Consider the following 18,071-nt stretch of genomic DNA (forward strand, 5'->3'; position numbering starts at 1 on the left):
TTTAGATGAATCAAGGTTTTTTTTGACAGAAAAACATTGACCAGCCTAGTAGTAAGTAATTTCTCCCTTGCCTATTAACATGCAACAAAATTGCAGATTTTAATTATGCTTATTTTATTCAACAAAATCCCCACCCATGTTCTAAGACCGTTATCTTGATGTGTATGGATACGTTCTCCAGAGGCTGTTTGTTTCAGATATCATGAGGCCTCAACATTAACGCTCCATTCTGATAAACGGAGGAAGTTCTCAATCTTATATTAGCAGTCATCTTTGCAAAAGAGACTGAAAACAAACTCATTTCCAGTTAGAGCTTGGATTCCAGAGCAGTGAGCCCAGTCTTTGGGGAATTTCATCTAAAAAATCTTGGAGTTTCTGTGCCCTCAGGTAGTGTAAATCATGTAGTATACCAGGGGTAGGCAACCTATGGCACGCGTGCCGAAGGCAGCATGCGAGCTGATTTTCAGTGGCACTCACATTGCCCAGGTCCTGGCCATCGGTCCGGAGGGCTCTGCATTTTAATTTAATTTTAAATGAAGCTTTTTAAAAGTTTAAAAACCGTATTTACTTTACATACAACAATAGTTTAGTTAAATATTATAGACTTAGAGAAAGAGACCTTCTAAAAATGTTAAAATATATTACTGGCACATGAAACCTTACATTAGAGTGAATAAATGAAGAGCTGGCACACCACTTTTTAAAGGTTGCTGACCCCTGTAGTATACTTTCACATACAACAGTTAAAACTGTACCAGAAGCGGAAAATATATAAGTTGTGATATTGGTTAGTGCCTTTTTGCATAGGTTTAAATGTGCTTTGCTTGGGTGCATGTGTTTGTGTAAGCTCAAAACTTTGCATGCTCTAATATATTCATAACTGCCTTTAAAAGATTTTACTTTAGTTTTATACAATTAGAACACTTGCCTTATTTTCAGTAGGTTGTGAAATCTGTTGTACCCTCAAGGCTCTTGGTTGGGAAACAAGGGAAAATTTTTCACTTCAGCATCACGTCTGTACTTGTATCAGTGGATTTAATCATGCTGACTGTTTCATTAGCTACACCACAGGCTTTCAAACATTATTTTTAATAATTTGGGAGATTAATCATGCAGGAAACTCTAAAGAAAAAATGAAGTGTTTGTACTTGCAGTGCGACTACTCCACCCAAGATATTGAGTTATCCTGGTCTGTTCTTTATCGATCAGTCAAAACTCTTATCAACTGAAAAAAAACAGCAAAGGCAGTAGCCAGTCACATACCTTTTCTCCATCTTCTGTTGTAGCTTTTTCAAGGATCAAAGATGGCCCTGAGATGTTTGAGCAGTTCAGTAGAGATTACAGCAAGTGAAGTATTGATGATTGTTTGGTGTTTTTGGTTTTGTTTTGTTATGCTCATTCCCACTATTCTGGATGTTTGTATCAGCTACTGCATTTGTAGTGTTTCAGAGGCAGGTTCAGTTATCAGGACATTTAGTGCAGGGAATATGCAGTAAGGAAGACTTACCTGCTAAAGGGCGAACTTCCCAAATGACTAATGAATAAGTGGTAAAAGATCTCCACTTAGATGGAATCCTGCCTCACCAGGCTTATAGTGAAAGAACCTAACGTTTAGAATGCCTATATGAGAAACCAAAATTCTAGATAAGAGTTTACCCTTTATAGTAAACCATGTGAATTTTGTTTCCTCTTCTGTCACATCTCATGCTTAACATGATCTTTCTTCACATTATCAGGCAGGTACCTGCTTCCCAATACCATTGCACAGCAGTCATGGCAACCTGCAGAAACCTCCAATCTTGTTCGTATGCGTAGCCAAGCTCTTGGGCAATCTGCTCCTTCACTTACTGCTAGTCTGGTGAGTTACATTTTCAAAATAGGTCTTTTGCATGCAAAATTATCTTCTATGTAATATTATGGTTGAGATTTGATGTGCACAAAAATCAATAAGCCACAGTTTGTTGTCTCCAAAACCCCTAATAACTCAGGCCTTTCACATAACTGAATTAGCGCACAATAGTAATTGTGTGTTACTATATGTAATGCTACTAAATATGTGCAAAGTGGCTGAATTACATTTGTGATGGAAGCTGTAGCTTTGAATGGCCTTACTTGTTTTCACACACAGTCTCAGCTGAAATGTTGCATCAATATAACTATTTGTGTTGAAATGGTCAGTCTTCAAAGAAGACACTAGAGTGGCCTAGCGTTTCTGGTGGGCACCTGCGCTATCAGTTTTATAGTTCATGCTTTCCACAGGATTCTGCACTCAGGAACACGCTTCTGGAGTGTATGAAGTATGAACTGAACATGCAATTCATTGATCGCGCTTTTAAGTAAAGGTAGGGGGAGGGATAGCTGGCCAGGCTGTATGGAGGATCTGGCGCAGTCACAGTTAAGTCTGGCTTTTCCTGACCGATTCATCTTAACTTGCCTGCACTGGGTTTCAGTGTGCAATGTACTGCTTTGTGCTGGTGTATATTGCATTTTGTGAAGGGTTCCAAAAAGAGAAAAAGAGAAGAAAATCACATACTTCCCATGCATAAGAGATAGTTTCCAAACCATTATAAACCAAGTTCCATCAAAAATGCCAGTGGTATTTATCCTTTTTTAGAGCTGATTTCATGAGAAATATATAGTTTTTGAAAAAAGAGAGCTCAAGTTGATTCAAAACAGTAGAAAAGCATCTAGGGACTTTATCTGGTGGTTTTTATGCTCTGTTAGTCTAACAACCAATATAATTTTAGCAGTCCACCTGTGTTTTTTCCACTAAAAATTCATCCTTGTGCAGAGAAACAACAAGAGAAAATACACATCAGAAATTTAATTTCTGAGCTTCTAAAGCTCTCTCTCAAGCATAACAATAGTGATGCTAATAGTGGCAATAAAAGATAAGTACAAAGATGTTATTCCTTGGTACCTTGTTATTCCTTGCTTTACTGATGGTAGTGAATTAAACCTCACAACACCCTTATGAAGTAGGGAAATATTACCTTCAGATTACAGAGAGGGAAACTGAGGCACACAGCTATTGTTGCCTAAAGTCATTGGCAAAGCTGAGCCTAGAAGAAAGTTTTCTTGAGTTTCTTCTGCCCTCTGACTACCAGCCAGTGCTGCCTTCCCAGAACTCTAAATCTCAAAAGCAAAATGTTGTTAAAGATAGTACGCAGTAATCGAGGTACCACAGAGCTTAAAGTAGTCTGCATTGAAAAGTTAGCATCTGTCAGTAACTACCACAATGTTGGTATTTGCAATACTGCCATTTCATCCTATGCTTAGAACAAGAAATGACTGACACACAAATTAACAGTGCTGACTGTTGGCAAATGCCAACTTTTTTTTTCACCAGTTGCTGTACTAAAATAGAGTTAATTCAAAGTCTGGAAATTCGCGTAAGAGCTACATAGAGGATAGAAAATGTTTAAAAATCCTGTAACTATTACTTTGTGACCTGCCTGATTCAGATTAGTGCATTGACAGGGCTAATGATAGAAAAGGAAGCCAAAATGGATAATATACGTACAAACTCTTCTCTAATGTGCTTGCACGACATCTAGCACAGTTGAACCCCAATCTCTGTAGGGATATCTACAGTAATGCCTTTTAAAAGAGTAAATACTAGAATATTCTCCTCAAGCACCATAGGTGAGATGGGTGCAGTGCTGGGCTTTTAATATTTTTTCCCCTCCCCCATTGTTCTACAAAGATTTTTCTGTTTTATTGCTTTTCAATCAAACCTCAGAATGGGAAGTAGACAAATACTTCCTTATTGGATATTATTTTAATGCTCACATTTCTCAGATGCAGTAACTTGTACTTCTTATTGGAAGGAAGGAGGGGATTGGAATGAGGGAGAAAGATGGAAGAGTCACAAGTTTTTCTCATTGCTGGATCACCGCTCGCAGTGAGGACTCTCTTTGGGAGCCACTGCGAAAGATGAAAGAAATGAGGCAACAGCCTCCCTAAAGCCTTTTCCTAAATCTGGAGATCTTCTGTGAGCCAGTCAGCTAGAGTCTTCAGCACCGAGCCTTATAGCATACCAGTAGAGTGATTTTGCATTTTGTGGAGAGGAAGGCGTTTACAGCTGTAAAAGGAAAACTAATAAAATTTGAGCTTATTGATTACTATTCAATGATCTTACGGTGCTGCTTAGCATTTGGTCTATTTCATAGCATGGGGCTAGGTTTATGAATATTGATGAATTACTTAAATAATAAGGAAATGTCAGTGGAGTGTTTGCTGCTTTATGCAGTCAGTTGATTTTTGTTGTTGTTGCAGTATTGCATAGTAGAGCTGTGCAACATTTTTTTCCAACTAATTGTTTTTAATTTAAAAAATGCATTTTTGTGGCCTGAAACTATTTGTTGAATTTGACAAATAGTTTTGTTTGAATTTTTTGTGAAGAGTTGAAATGTTTCATTTCAGTTTTACATTAGGCTAATTAAAAATAAAAAATACAAACGTGAAAACCTCCCCAAATGGCTGAATCGAAACAAAAAGCTCAAAAGAATTGTTTAGAATCAACTGTTTCAGTTGATTCAAAACAAGTGAAAACCTTAAACTTTGTTTAAAGTTGACTTGAATCATTTAATCAACTTCAAAATATTTTTTTTGAGGGTTTTTGTTTTTTTTGATGTGATGGGAAATTTTGTTTTGGTTCAGTTTAAACCGGATTTCTTTCCTGAATTTTTAAAATTTTTTGGCTGTTTTTTTTGGTTGAGCTCCCAGTCTGAAAAATCCATTATTTGCTCAGCTCTATTACAGAGTGGTGGTGGTGGTGGGGAAGGGCAATAGATTATAATAGCCTGTAGCTGGATGGCAGGATAATCTTACTGCCCCACCTTTTTAAAGTATTGGAAACCTCAGAGGAGCTGCAGGTTAATTACCCCTGACTCTTTGGCACATGTGTGGCTTATTAGACTCCACCTTTAATATAAGAAGTGGAAGTAACTGTCTCAGAGGAAGCTAGAGGTGGGGGTAGATGAGACTGAAGAAGGAACCCAGGAGCAATATGGTCTGGAGTGAAGGCTTAAACTGGAGCTTTGTGTTACGCTTTTGAATTACTCATTTTATTAATATCCATTTTAGGAAGTAGAGACTTTTTGATATCTTATGAGTCAGTAGTTTGTTTGGAGCAAGATGGAAGCTACCAGTTTACAGACCCATATGTGGGTAGAGATAGTGTTTTGTTTGGAAGTGTTTATTCATTAAAAAAATTAACTTCATTCCAAAGAAATTTGTCTCTGCCTGTCACATTGCTAAATAGACATATTCATTCTACTGACACTCAAGTGTAGGAAGTTAGAATCATGGAGCCCTTATTCTGTCACTAGAAACTGAGGCATATGGTTAATGCTATTGGGCAGGAGCTGTTAAATTTCAGTGATTGGGAAAATACCCACTTTTCTTTTTAAGTGGGTGAAGATAATGATTTCATGGCTTATGGTTCACTGTCACCTCTAGTTGCCCCATATAATGTATTATTTAGAGTATTATACTAGACACTTCTAGTTTCCAGTATAATTAAAATTTCAAACAGTTTCCTTTATGACACATGTTTTCACATTCATGAGTAAAAGTCTCTTTAACAGTTTCTGACTTACAGGAAAGAGCAGAAAAATACAGTTTGTGCAGTGTAAATTTGAAAGCTGCGTAGTGATTCCTCGGGGTGGAAAATGTTCAGTCACAAGTGCACTGCTAATTAGTGCATGCGCTTCAGTTCGAGGATATGTACTGGGAACTAGTGATGCTTGCTCTTGTACACGGAATCTATCAGCGGTTCTAAGCTCTGCAATCAAATATCGTGCAGACAAGCAGCTTTTAAGCTACTTCCAGATTTTTTTTCTTTGTTCTTGTTTTTAAATACCTAGGAATTAAGTAAGTGGGAATGTTTAATGCAGTGTTAAAGCTGAACAGTAAAATAATATATAAAAGTCAGGAATTGCAGAAATTAAGGATCCAAAAGCAATATTAATTCACCCACATTTGTGCAGCTGAGTAAAAAACATTGTTTGAAGTTCCATTTTTGCATTTTTTGACACTCCTGCAAATGTCACTATTTGACTTATGCTTATGTTGGCAGTGTTTTGCTTTTAATACAATACTTAAATCAATGCAATCATGGGATAGAAATCATTTTTATTAACACATTGCTATGTTTAAGTGATTATGAAACAGTATTCTAAAGAAATACAACTTCATAGGAAGTTCAGTTAGTCACACTTCTTTTGGAGTCTGTATAAACATTGGCTTCATCACCAGTTGTCTTTTACTGCACTTTTTTTCTTATAGCCACACACATCTTCCTTTCTGTCTACCCACCCTCATTTTTTAAATTTGTGCCTGACTACAACCTTGGTTATCATCTCTTCTGCATAAACAGGATGCATTATGTATGGCAGATCCAAACAGATTCTACTGGTGGCAGGGATTATTTTAAATTTAGCTACAGTTTCCTAATGTATTTACTTGCTAGGCATTGAGAGCTGCCATAATGCAAGGCTAATGTAATGTGGCCACACAAACAGAGCTTCTCTAAAACCAGCTTTGTCAGGCGTCACAATTACCAATGAGACAGTTTGGGGAGATCTATCTATGTACAACTTCTGAATTCTGTTAAATATTATGAATAGAGCTTGGTGAGAATCTTTCATTGGAACGATTTTCCAGGGGAAAAAACCCTTTCAAAAATACCACAGGAAAAATTCACTTTTTCTGAAAAATGTTGGTATTCCTGCAGATGGAAAGTGAAATTGACAAGAGACTTCCCCGCTGCCCATTGGAATTCTGGGTATAGCCCCCAATGCCTGCTGGGGGGAAAACTGTGTCGAGGGTGGTCCTTGGTAACTGTCAGCATTCAACCGTCACTCCCGCCGGCGGGAAATGAGTTCGCGCACTTTTCCTGTTATAAGTGACAGCGCGGACACCACAGCACTCCACTGCGATCATGGAGCCCACTGCGATCATCGCTGCACTTATGGCCGTTGTCAACTCCTCGCACCTTATCGTACACCTCTTCAACAGTCAGATGCTGAGAAATCGGGCGAAGAGGCAACGGCAGCGCGGTGAGGACATGAAGTCTCAGACTGGCACAGACCTCTCAGAAAGCACGGTACGCCGCGCCATGGAGATCATGGTGGCACTGGGTCATGTTCATGCTATGGGACGGCGATTCTGGGCCCGGGAAACAAGCACGGGCTGGTGGGATTGCATAGTGCTGCAGGTCTGGGATGAATCACAGTGGCTGCGAAACTTCAGGATGCGTAAGGGCACTTTCCTTGAACTGTGTGAATTGCTGTCCCCTGCCCTGAAGTGCAAGGACACCCGGATGCGAGCAGCCCTGACTGTGTGCAGAAGCGAGTGGCCATAGCCCTCTGGAAACTTGCCACACCAGACAGCTACCGGTCAGTAGCGAACCACTTTGGCATGGGCAAATCTACCGTGGGGGTTGCTGTGATGCAAGTAGCCAACGCAATCGTTGAACTCCTGCTCTCGAAGGTAGTGACCCTGGGAAACGTCCAGGTCGTCATAGCTGGCTTCGCCGCGATGGGATTCCCAAACTGTGGTGGGGCTATAGATGGGACTCACATCCCTATCCTGGGACCGGACCACCAGGCCAGCCAGTACATTAACCGAAAGGGCTACTTTTCAATGGTGCTGCAAGCACTGGTGGACCATAGGGGACGCTTTACCAACATCAACGTCGGGTGGCCGGGCAAGGTTCATGACGCGCGTGTGTTCAGGAACTCTGGTCTGTTTAAACGCTTCCAGGCAGGTAGTTTCTTCCCGGACCACAAAATAACTGTTGGGGTGTGCAGATGCCTACAGTGATCCTCGGGGACCCAGCCTACCCACTAATGCCCTGGCTCATGAAGCCCTATGCAGGCGCCTTGGACAGTGAGAAGGAACTCTTCAACTACTGGCTGAGCAAGTGCAGAATGGTGGTGGAGTGTGCTTTCGGACGTCTCAAGGGGAGATGGAGAAGCTTACTGACTCACTCGGATCTCAGCGAAAACAATATCCCCATTGTTATTGCAGCTTGCTGTGTGCTCCACAATCTCTGTGAGAGCAAGGGGGAGACCTTTATGGCGGGATGGGAGGTTGAGGCAAATCGCCTGGCTGCTGATTACGCTCAGCCAGACACACGTGCCATTAGAAGATCCCAGCGGGAAGCGCTGTGCATCCGGGAGGCTTTGAAAGCTAGGTTCCTCAGAGAGCAGGGTAACCTATGACTGTCCAGTTGCTTTACAGAGAAGCTGAACCTGCCCCTGTTTCTTTACCCAGTTACTGTTGACTCTCCTCTGCAGTTTCATACCCCATTCACCCCGTTTGCCCCCTTCCAACACACGTTTAAACAGTATTCTAATGCTAACAATGGAGCATTGTTGTTTAAAAACCTTTTCTTTAATAATGATTTCGCGTTAAAGGGTTGAAACAGGGACGCGGACTGTGGTGGGTAGGATGTGCAGTGATGTAGAGACCGCTTTTAGACTCTAGGAATGATAGGCTATTGCTCCTACAGCGGTCTCTGGGGGAAGGGGTGAGGGGTGTAGGCTTTGGGACAGAGTTTGGGTGCAGCCTCTGGGCTGGGGGTGGGGGCGTAGGAAGGGGTGAGGGGTGTGTGGGAAGGGGGAGGAGGCGTAGGGGGTTGCGTGCTGTGGCTGGGGCTGAGGGTTTGGGGCATTGTAGAGGCTCAGGGCTAAGGTAGAAGGGCAGGGTGAGGGCAACGTGCCTTGCCATTTGTGGATGGCAGGCGCTAGGACCCTGGGGCAGCAGACAACATTTCTGCCGGTAGCCGCTCTACTGTCAGGTAGGGACGCAGCGCGGGGGGGGAGACGACACGCCGGGGGAGGGGTGGAAGGTGGGCGCTGGGACCTGCTCCAGGCAGGGAATTGACGGGGCGGTTGGAGACCCGCGTGGGCCAGGGCTCGATCCAGGCAGGGCCGGGGGAGAGACCCACCTCCAAGAATACCTGGAGCAGGGCACCTGCTGCCTATGAACAGAACATTAAAAACACCTCACAGACTGACCAGGGTGCCTAGTGACTGCACTCAGTGAGTAACCTGCTGTTGATCCTGCCCCCATGTCTGTACCCTGTTTATGGTGAATGTCCTATGCAATTACCAAACCCCTCTCCCCCCTTCACAGAAAGTCTTCAGCAAACAAACATGACAGAAACAGTAATTAACAGCAAGCTACTTTTAATACTCGACAACACAGTACAGGTAAGAACTTTTCAAAATCTAGGGACTGTGAACTTTTGGGTAATTTAGCAGTCCGCTGTGGTTCAGTGACAGTTTTCACGGCCCTTGGTGCCCCTCCTTCTTGTTATTCTGGGTGAGGTGGGTATTGGAGTGTGTGGCGGGGGAGGGCGGTTTCAGACACAGTGCAGGGGGGCTCTGTCCTCCTGCCTGCGGTCCTGCAGAACATCGACAAGGCGCCTGAGCGTGTCCGTTTGCTCCCTCAGTAGTCCAAGCAGCGTTTGAGTCGCCTGCTGGTCCTCCTGATGCCATCTGTCCTCCCATTCGCTGTGTGAGCGCTGCTGCTGTGTGAGGTTCTCCCTCCACTGGCTCTGCTGGTCCGCCTCTGCTCTGGAGCAGCCCATAAGTTCAGCAAACATCTCGTCCCGTGTCCTTTTCTTACGCCGCCTAATCTGCGCCAGCCTCTGTGAGGGGCATGGTGGAGCAGGTCGGGATACTGTTGCAGCTGTGTGATGGGGAAAAGGGAGTGAATTGCTTACAAAGATACATTTTCTCAAAAATGAAACATAGTCTACTCATTGTCTGTGAACCAGACCATGGACGGCACCTATCTCATGCGCACTCACTCAGGGAAAGTTCGATTTCTCTGCATTTGCTTTCATTGCCTGGGGTATTGCACTGCAGACCAGACAAGCGGGGCAGGAAAGCTGAATCTGTGGAGCAGCCAGGCATGGTAAGCCAAAGGCTTTTGGCTGCTTAAAAGTCAATGTCCAGCTCTGTCCTCTTGCTGCAGGCAATCCTGAAAGCATAAACTCTGCCCCTGTTCCACCCCCTCGCGGTTTTCCCTTGGAAAAGATCCCTGTATGCTGCCACTCTGTAGCCTCCAGCACGTGGCTCTAAAGTGACGCTTCTTGTTGTTCTAAGGAACAGTGAAGCACTACCAATACTAATAGTACACAAATTACTCTACTTACATGCAGGAGTCTGCACGCGAGATCACCCTGAGGAGGGTGTCACAGAGAGAGAGAGAGAGAGAGAGCGCATGCTGAATGAAAGCCAGCACAAGCCAGGGCCCTATGCTGCGATGCTCGTCAAGGCACTGGTCCCGGAGTACCAGCTGAGAGCGTGGCGCGGAAAAGTGTGCTACCTCGGAGCACCCAATAAGCCAGCTCTCCCCAGGAACCTCCTCCATAGGCTTTTCGACTACCTCCAGGAGAGCTTCCTGGAGATCTCCGCGGAAGATGCCTGTTCCATTCCCTTGTATATAGACCTTCTGTTCGCCTAATCTATTTTCCTGTTCTTTTAAGAAATAAATGTTAACATGTTTAAAGCACTTACCCACTGATCCTTCTCCTGATTCAGGGTCCGTGGTAACGGCTGCGGAGGGTTGGTAGGGGATCTCAGTGAGGGTGATGAAGAGATCCTGGCTGTCGGGGAAATCAGCGTTGGAAGCGCTGTCAACTGCCTCCCCCTCCTCATCTCCTTCCTCATCTTCCCCATCTGCGAACATCGACGAGGAACTGGCCGTCGACACTATCCCTTCGTCAGAGTCCACGCACACTGGTGGGGCAGTGGTGGCAGACCCACCGAGAATGGCATGCAGTGCCTCGTAGAAGCGGCATGTCTGGGGCTGGGCTCCGGAGCGTCCGTGTGCCGCTTTGATTTTATGGTAGCCTTGTCTCAGCTCCTTGACTTTCACGCGGCACTGCATTGCATCCCGGCTGTATCCTCTGTCTGTCATGGCTTTGGAGACCTTCTCGTAGTTCTTCGCATTCCATTTGTTGGAGCGCAGCTCCGAAAGCACAGACTCATCGCCCCACACACCGATCAGATCTAAGACTTCCCGGTCAGTCCATGCTGGGGACCTCTTTCTATTCTGGGATTGCCTGGACTCCTCTGCCGGAGAGCTCTGCATCGTTGCCGGTGCTGCTGAGCTCGCCCCGATGTACACCCAGGACATGAGATTCAAAGTGCCCAGACAGGAAAAGGAATTCAAATTTTCCTAGGTCGTTTCCTGTGTGGCTGATCAGAGCATCTAAGCTCGGACTGCTGTCCAGAGCATCAACAGAGTGGTGCACTGTGGGATAGCTCCCGGAGCTACTAAGTTCGATTTGCATCCACACCTAGCCTAATTCGACATAGCCATGTCGAATTTAGCGCTACTCCCCTCGTCGGGGAGGAGTACAGAATTCGAACTAAAGAGCTCTCTATGTCGAATTAAATGGCTTCATGGTGTGGACGGGTGCGCGGTTAATTCGAATTAACGCTGCTAAATTCGAATTAAAGTCCTAGTGTAGACCAGGCCTCAGGGTGACTCCACTGCTGCTCTTCTGGCTCCTGAGTGGAGGGCACTAGGGCAGCCAGGAGTGGAAGGCTCTCTCTGGTGCTTGGGAGGGGACTTAGAGTCTGAGGGGAAACTTGGGAGTCTAGAACAGTTCTGTTTGGACCTAGAAATATTAAAGTAATTAGAAAATGAAGCTAAACTTCTTCAGCAAAAAATGGGAAGCTGAGACTGAGGTCTGAGGAATTATAAAACACAGCATCCATAAATAGCACAGCTGTTTCTTTTTTTGTCCTTTTTTTCTCATTGGCTTACTTTGAGAACATGCTGGTTTCTCTTAACTGTGGTTCATATTTCTTATGTATTAAGATGAGGCCCCGTTTAGTAGAAAGACCTCTGGACTTTATTGGGAGCGTTCCAGTTGGGAAGATCCTATTGTCCGAGACAAACGCAGGTTCGAGTAAGTATTTAATTGAGAGAGGAAAATCAAAACGTGACAGATTGAAATTTCAAACCACATGGCCGTTTATTAACAAGGGGTAAGTTACAACTTGGGCCGGGGGATATACTATCTAGTATACTATATATACTAGAAATACTATCAAGATAAACCACACACAACTTGAAAACAGTCTATTTGCATCTAACAACAAGAACTAAACGACGTATGATTAGCCGCTTACTAAAATCCAAAGTAGACACGCAAACTGAGTAAACTGTGCACGCATTAACCGAATGTTGTGAAATACACCAACTAACCACAACAGTAATCAATACAACAATGTGATTCTCCTATACTGTATACACAACTTTGCACCAAATAAGGGAGAGAGAAGAAAAAGGGGGGAAAAAAAGGGGAGGCTAAGCAAAGTGTTTACAGAAATTAAAATGCACATACCACACTCCAGGCGGAGCTCACCAGCAGTACAGACACAGAGTGCATGACGAATTGAGGGGAAGTAATCCCAACATGACACGACACGAGCTGGCAAAATCTGGAGGAGACCCTGGCTGAAAGGGTGATCAGGCCTTCCAGCTGACACGCGGGCACTCCTGCCGTTTCTGGCGCGAGATACAGTTTTATTCAGTGACTCTTACTCGTGCCAGCGTCTAATTGGTCCCTAGCTCCTTCACCCTCCAGGTTCCGAGCTGGAGCCCTCTATGTCAACAGGAGCTGCACCCGGCACACTACTCTTTTGCACACAACATGCTGGTATTGTAGCACACGGCACCAACTTGACCCACAATTGACCAGATAGAAGGTTCGGGAATAGGCACACGGCACTATAATGTTGCACACCGCCCTACGGTGTTGCACACGGTACCAATGTGACCTTTTGACCGACAATTGGCCATACAGACGCCATAAGCTGCAATCTAGCTTTAGAGACTACAACTCCAATGATGTCTTGGGGAAAGAGGGAGGGGGAGACTTTTCTATTTCAGGGAGAGCAGGTGGTGGGCTCCATTTTGGGAGAGGAGCAAGATTGCTGGTGTAGAGCTCTGTCCGTACCAGGAGCTGCTGCTAACTGCTGCTGAGAGTGTGTTGGGGCTTTGATGGAGTAGAGAGCTTCAGAGGTAGTTGGTGTCTTGCTATTGGGGGAGAGACTATTGCTGTGCCTAGAGCTAGCTGAGATGGGCCTGCAGTGAAGGAACTGTGAGTAACCCCCACTCTTGTTTGGGAAAGTAATTAATTGCAAGGGAAGGGGCACAGAAGTCTGAGTCTGAGGAGAGGCAGAGTGATCTTCCCATTGAACCAGGACCCTGAGCTGCGGCCATTTGGTGGGGTCAAGTCCAGTCTTCAGTGAGGTTGTGCAGCTTGTTGCCTTGGGTGGACTGATGCACAGAACCAACAATGCTGTCTCCAGCTTCAGATCTTCAAGCGCACCCATGCAAGCAAGTGTCTAGGACTCTGCAATCCAGGGGAGTGTACACCCTGGGGTGGGGTAAATGGTGGCAGTATAAATGCCAGTTAGATAAGTTTCATTTATTACTGTGTATACCAGTGGTTCTCAAACTTTTTTTTCTTGGACTACTTGAAAATTGCTGAGGGTCTCGGCGGCCCACTTCATGATCTTTCCAAATGTTGTTGTTTTTACCGTTAGCTAACTATTGTAAAGTGTTTTGGATAAAAGAGCTACATTATAGAAAGTTAATAATTAACATTTTTTTGGTTCTACAAATAAAAGCACACAACTCATATTTTAATATCCGTAGTCTTACCTTTCTAAGGCGATGGATGTGCCCTCTCTCCCTCGCCATGGCAGCCTCTCAGCTGGGGCTGGGAAGGAGGGGGGTCTCCCCCACCACAGCAGCCATAGAGCTGGGGCTGGGAAGGAGAGATGTCCCTCCTGTACAGCTGCAGCTGTTTCTCTGGCCGCCACAGCCCTGCACGTCCCAAATCCCCCCCCCACCCCCTCTTCTCACCCCACTGCCTCCTCCCACCTACCCCTTATCCTCTCCCAAGGCCACCACCACCTCACCTTACATGTGCGTCTGCTCTAGGGTCCAGGCACCTAATTAGTGGAGCCATGCCTGCGCGGCTTCACTAATTAGGTGGGTGGCCCTTTATTCTCTTGTGTGCGGCTGCCCAGGCACTCACCTTAGAGGGAACTATCCCTGGACCACAGTTTGAGAGCCTCTGGTGTATACTATATTTGTTAATTGATTTTATTCAACTGCCCCCTGTGGATTTAAATTAGTAGTCTGTTATACCCTGTTTCTTTAAGTTGTCAAGTAGAGGTGTGTTAACTCTAATTAAAGTGTATTGGATGTATATTATAATTGGTATGTTAGAGTTAGACCCATGCCACAGATTATTATTATTAGAATAGATTTATTCCTAGAGGTTCCCAAGGCATTGAGTGTGTACCAGGACCAGCCAGGTGGAGGCACTGCCAATTTTAAATTCCTTTAGGAGTAAAGGGAGTGCAGTACAGGGGTGGAGAAAGGATTCCCACCTATCCAACATGACCACTCGGATACTTGAGATATCCTTTAATGTCAACATCATCAGGTGCCCAGACACACAGGTGAGTGTTGTCTGCTCCTGAGTAACTCAGGGAGGAAAGTGTGTGTGGGGGGGGGTGTTACATAAGCAATAGCTATTTGTTTCAAACTGTCCAAATAAATAGTCACCTTTTGATTTAAGAAGCTATTCCTGAAATATATACACAACAGTATATATCCTACATGATATATAATACGCTAAGTTCAGTGTATTGAACTTATTCTTAGTAAATTAACATTACTAATACAAATACCACCTTAGCTTTGTCTTTCTCAGGAAAACAGAAACTGAAGCCTACTTATTTAACTTGGAGATCAAGTCTTTTAAATACTCTGTTGTACGAACTCCTTGTGTTGGCACTGTCCAGCTCAAGTCTGTAATTTTTCACCCCCTTAAAGTAGCAAGGATTTAGTTCCCTCCCCCTTCATGAATATCAGAGTACAAATGTGTGTCTGAGTCTCCCCAGTCTCTTCATGAGAGCCCTGTATCTTTCACCACATATTCTTGGTCCAAAAAACAAATCAAGATTTAACTCAGTAAATCATTTAGTCTTTAAATACATTTAGATCTAGGTTCTCCTTATCTGGAGTTGTTCAGTATTCTTCCAACCCTCGATGTACCAATATTACCGCTATGTGTCATGAAATAAGTTGTGTTTAGGGACCTAGATCCTTAAAATTTTCTTGGACTATGGATCTTTGTGATGTTCTTATGCAATATCCTTCAAGAAGCTTATCCCTTTCAACATCATAAACGGGTGAAGAGGAATTAAACTTTTTTATTTTAGAACCAACGTTCTAGTTAGGAATCCTCTATTTTTGCATACGTTGATTTTCCACGAATTCCAAAAAGCATCTTTCTTTTGATAATGGCAGAGGCAGAAAGGGAGTCTACAAGAGTTTTCTCCCAGTATCAATTGACCTTTGACAATTAATTTGCCTCTCTCCTTTATATATTTCAGCATCTCTCTGGATGTTCTTGGTGTGCTGGTTTCTACTATTTCTAAGCACATACACATTTGGTAAAGATGAAAATCTGTAACTTCCCTCATTCATTGCCTCAAATATGTTTTAGTTCATATGATGCTGTTTTATCCAATGAATTTCAGAAAAGAAATAAAGTGCATAAAGGTGCATATGCTTTATTATAAATATAAATTTATAAATTTGAGTCAAGTAAGAAGATGATTAAGTACTTGTTTATGCTTCAAACTATTGCCAAATCATTTATCAATGGGTTTTCAGTTTGTTCATGAGCTAGCATTTAAAAGATCTGTTTACTATTTGGGTGTTTGGATCAAGGCTGGTATAGCTTCAGCTTTGTGAGCAGTGCAGAACATAGGTTTGCTTTCCCTGAGTCTCTTTTGGAAGATTACTGTTTACAAGACAGTATAAAATGAGCAATGTAATAAAGCCCCGGGAAGAGGTATCACTTTGTTTCTCCTATTTTTCCAGGGAGGTTATAAGATTAGTCAGTTTATCTGGCAGCAAAATTTTTACATTGATGTAACAGACTTTGGTGGTTTTTCTGAGGAACGTATTTTGAAGCCTTATGGGCAGTTGTGAATAATGTCTTGTCTAGCTCTCTGAAGCTAAAACAGAGCTAAAATAGGCCATTGTCAGTAGCCAGTACTTTTTCCAATAAGAGAAATTGCAGTAGTGTTGAATCATGGTATGAATAGGTTTATTTCACTGGAGGGCAGAAGAGCATTAGTCTTCCCCCACCATTTATTTATATATATAAAAACATAATAAAGTTAAACTTGCCAAAATCTCCAAAACCATTATGGTATTAAATCTACTAATATCTACACTGCAATTTACTTGTTTTTTATTGTAGTTTCTCATAATCACTGCAAATTAATCTGTAAGGATGTACCTACCAAAGCTAGAGGGTGGTCATTCTTTTAACCAATGGTTTGCGAAGAATCAATTGCTGAAAGGAAACAGCAATTCCTATTGCTAAGCTAAGTAGGAAATGCTCAATACCAGTGAAGAGGCTTTACTACTTAATCTTTTATATAGAATAATATTGAAAATGAATAAGCAAGTCTTTGTTAAATGTGCCATCAACTGCTGCTAAATTGACACAAATGTTGACAGTTATTGTGAGAGCTGTTTCAAAACTAATTATGCTGATTAGAATGTAACTACCAGTAATTGCATGTGTTGAAACAGCACACCAACAGCCTTTTGTGAATTTTATTCCCAGATATAAGTCACCCATTTGTCGCCTGAGAAGTGGCAAAATTATGGCTTAGATAGCACATGATTACAAACAACTAAAGTCATTTAATTGGAAATACTAATTGGATAGATGTGTGAATAACAGTATCAAATGTGTACATGTAAAATATGTAATTCAAAAAGGAAAACCTATAAAATCATCCATTTTAAAGATTTTCATTCAAATACATTTTTAAGCAGTATGGTTTTAGAGCATAAGCTAATACAATTTATCTATTTTCAACATAGTATATTATAAGTATTTAATAATGTTTCCTAGAGATTCAGTAGACTAACTTTATTATGTTACTAATTTCAAATTAAAAATTATGCTTGCAATAAAATACCTTCCATTTTTCTTAAAAAAGAGAGCAAACCTTAAAATGAAAGATGAATGAAAATCAGTATCCTAGATCAAGATAACTTCAAATCCTAGTGTTTGTTTTAGGGTCAGTATATGAATGTGAACTTGATTCTGTGGCTTAGGTTCTGGGTTGGATCTAGAGCAAGTAGGGATCTCTTTTCCACTTTAAGTACAGATGAAATAGTCCATAAAGAGCTTTTTTGAGAGATTGGATAAGGTAAGATAGAAATCTCTTAAACAACTAATCTCACAGATTTCTACCATTTGGTTCAAAATCTCCCAAGAACAGTTAACTAGATTTCAGTATCACTGAATCTGAACCATGGGCTTGACTTGGACTCCAACTGTAGTTTGAATCTGAATACCTCTTTCCTGGTCTTATGTCTGGAAAGATAATGGAACAAATAATTAAGCAGTCAATTTGCAAACACCTAAAAGATAATAAGGTAATAAGTAACTGTCAGCAGGGATTTGTCAAGAACACACTGTGTCAAACCAACCTGATGGCTTGTTACCCTGTCAAAGAAAGCTTTGTGGCTCGGGGGAGTGGTAGATGTGGTATATCTTGATTCTTAGTAAGGCTTTTGATACTGTTTCATGTGACTGTCTCATAAACAAATTAGGGAAATACAAACTAGATGGAGCTACCATAAGGTGGGTGCATAACTGGTTGGAAAACCATTCCTGGGGACTAGTTATCAGTGGTTCATGGTCAAGCTGGAAGGGCATATCAAGTGGGGTCCCGTGGGGATCAGTTCTGGATCTGGTTCTTTTCAATATCTTTATCAGTGGTTTAGAGAATGGCATAGAGAGTACACTTATAAAGTTTGTGGATGATACCAAACTGGGAGGGATTGCAAGTGCTTTGGAGGATAGGATTAAAATTCAAAATGATCTGGACAAATGAGAGAAATGATCTGAAGTAAGTAGGATGAAATTCAGTAAGGACAAATGCAACGTACTGCATTTAGGAAAGAACAATCAGTTGCAT

At 42.7% G+C, this 18,071-nt stretch overlaps 1 protein-coding gene across 4 annotated transcripts in view; it reads left to right on the plus strand.

The window, feature by feature from the left end:
- Positions 1-18,071, plus strand: part of MAST4 (microtubule associated serine/threonine kinase family member 4) — a 419,070-nt gene that overhangs the window by 118,157 nt on the left and 282,842 nt on the right. For all 4 annotated transcript variants that reach the window (XM_039543759.1, XM_039543760.1, XM_039543761.1 and 1 more), the window contains exon 3: positions 1,737-1,858. In XM_039543759.1, coding sequence (XP_039399693.1) covers positions 1,737-1,858 — 122 coding nt within the window. The remainder of the gene's footprint in view (positions 1-1,736; positions 1,859-18,071) is intronic.

Source organism: Mauremys reevesii, linkage group 6, assembly GCF_016161935.1.
Source record: "Mauremys reevesii isolate NIE-2019 linkage group 6, ASM1616193v1, whole genome shotgun sequence".
NCBI lineage: Eukaryota > Metazoa > Chordata > Testudines > Geoemydidae > Mauremys > Mauremys reevesii.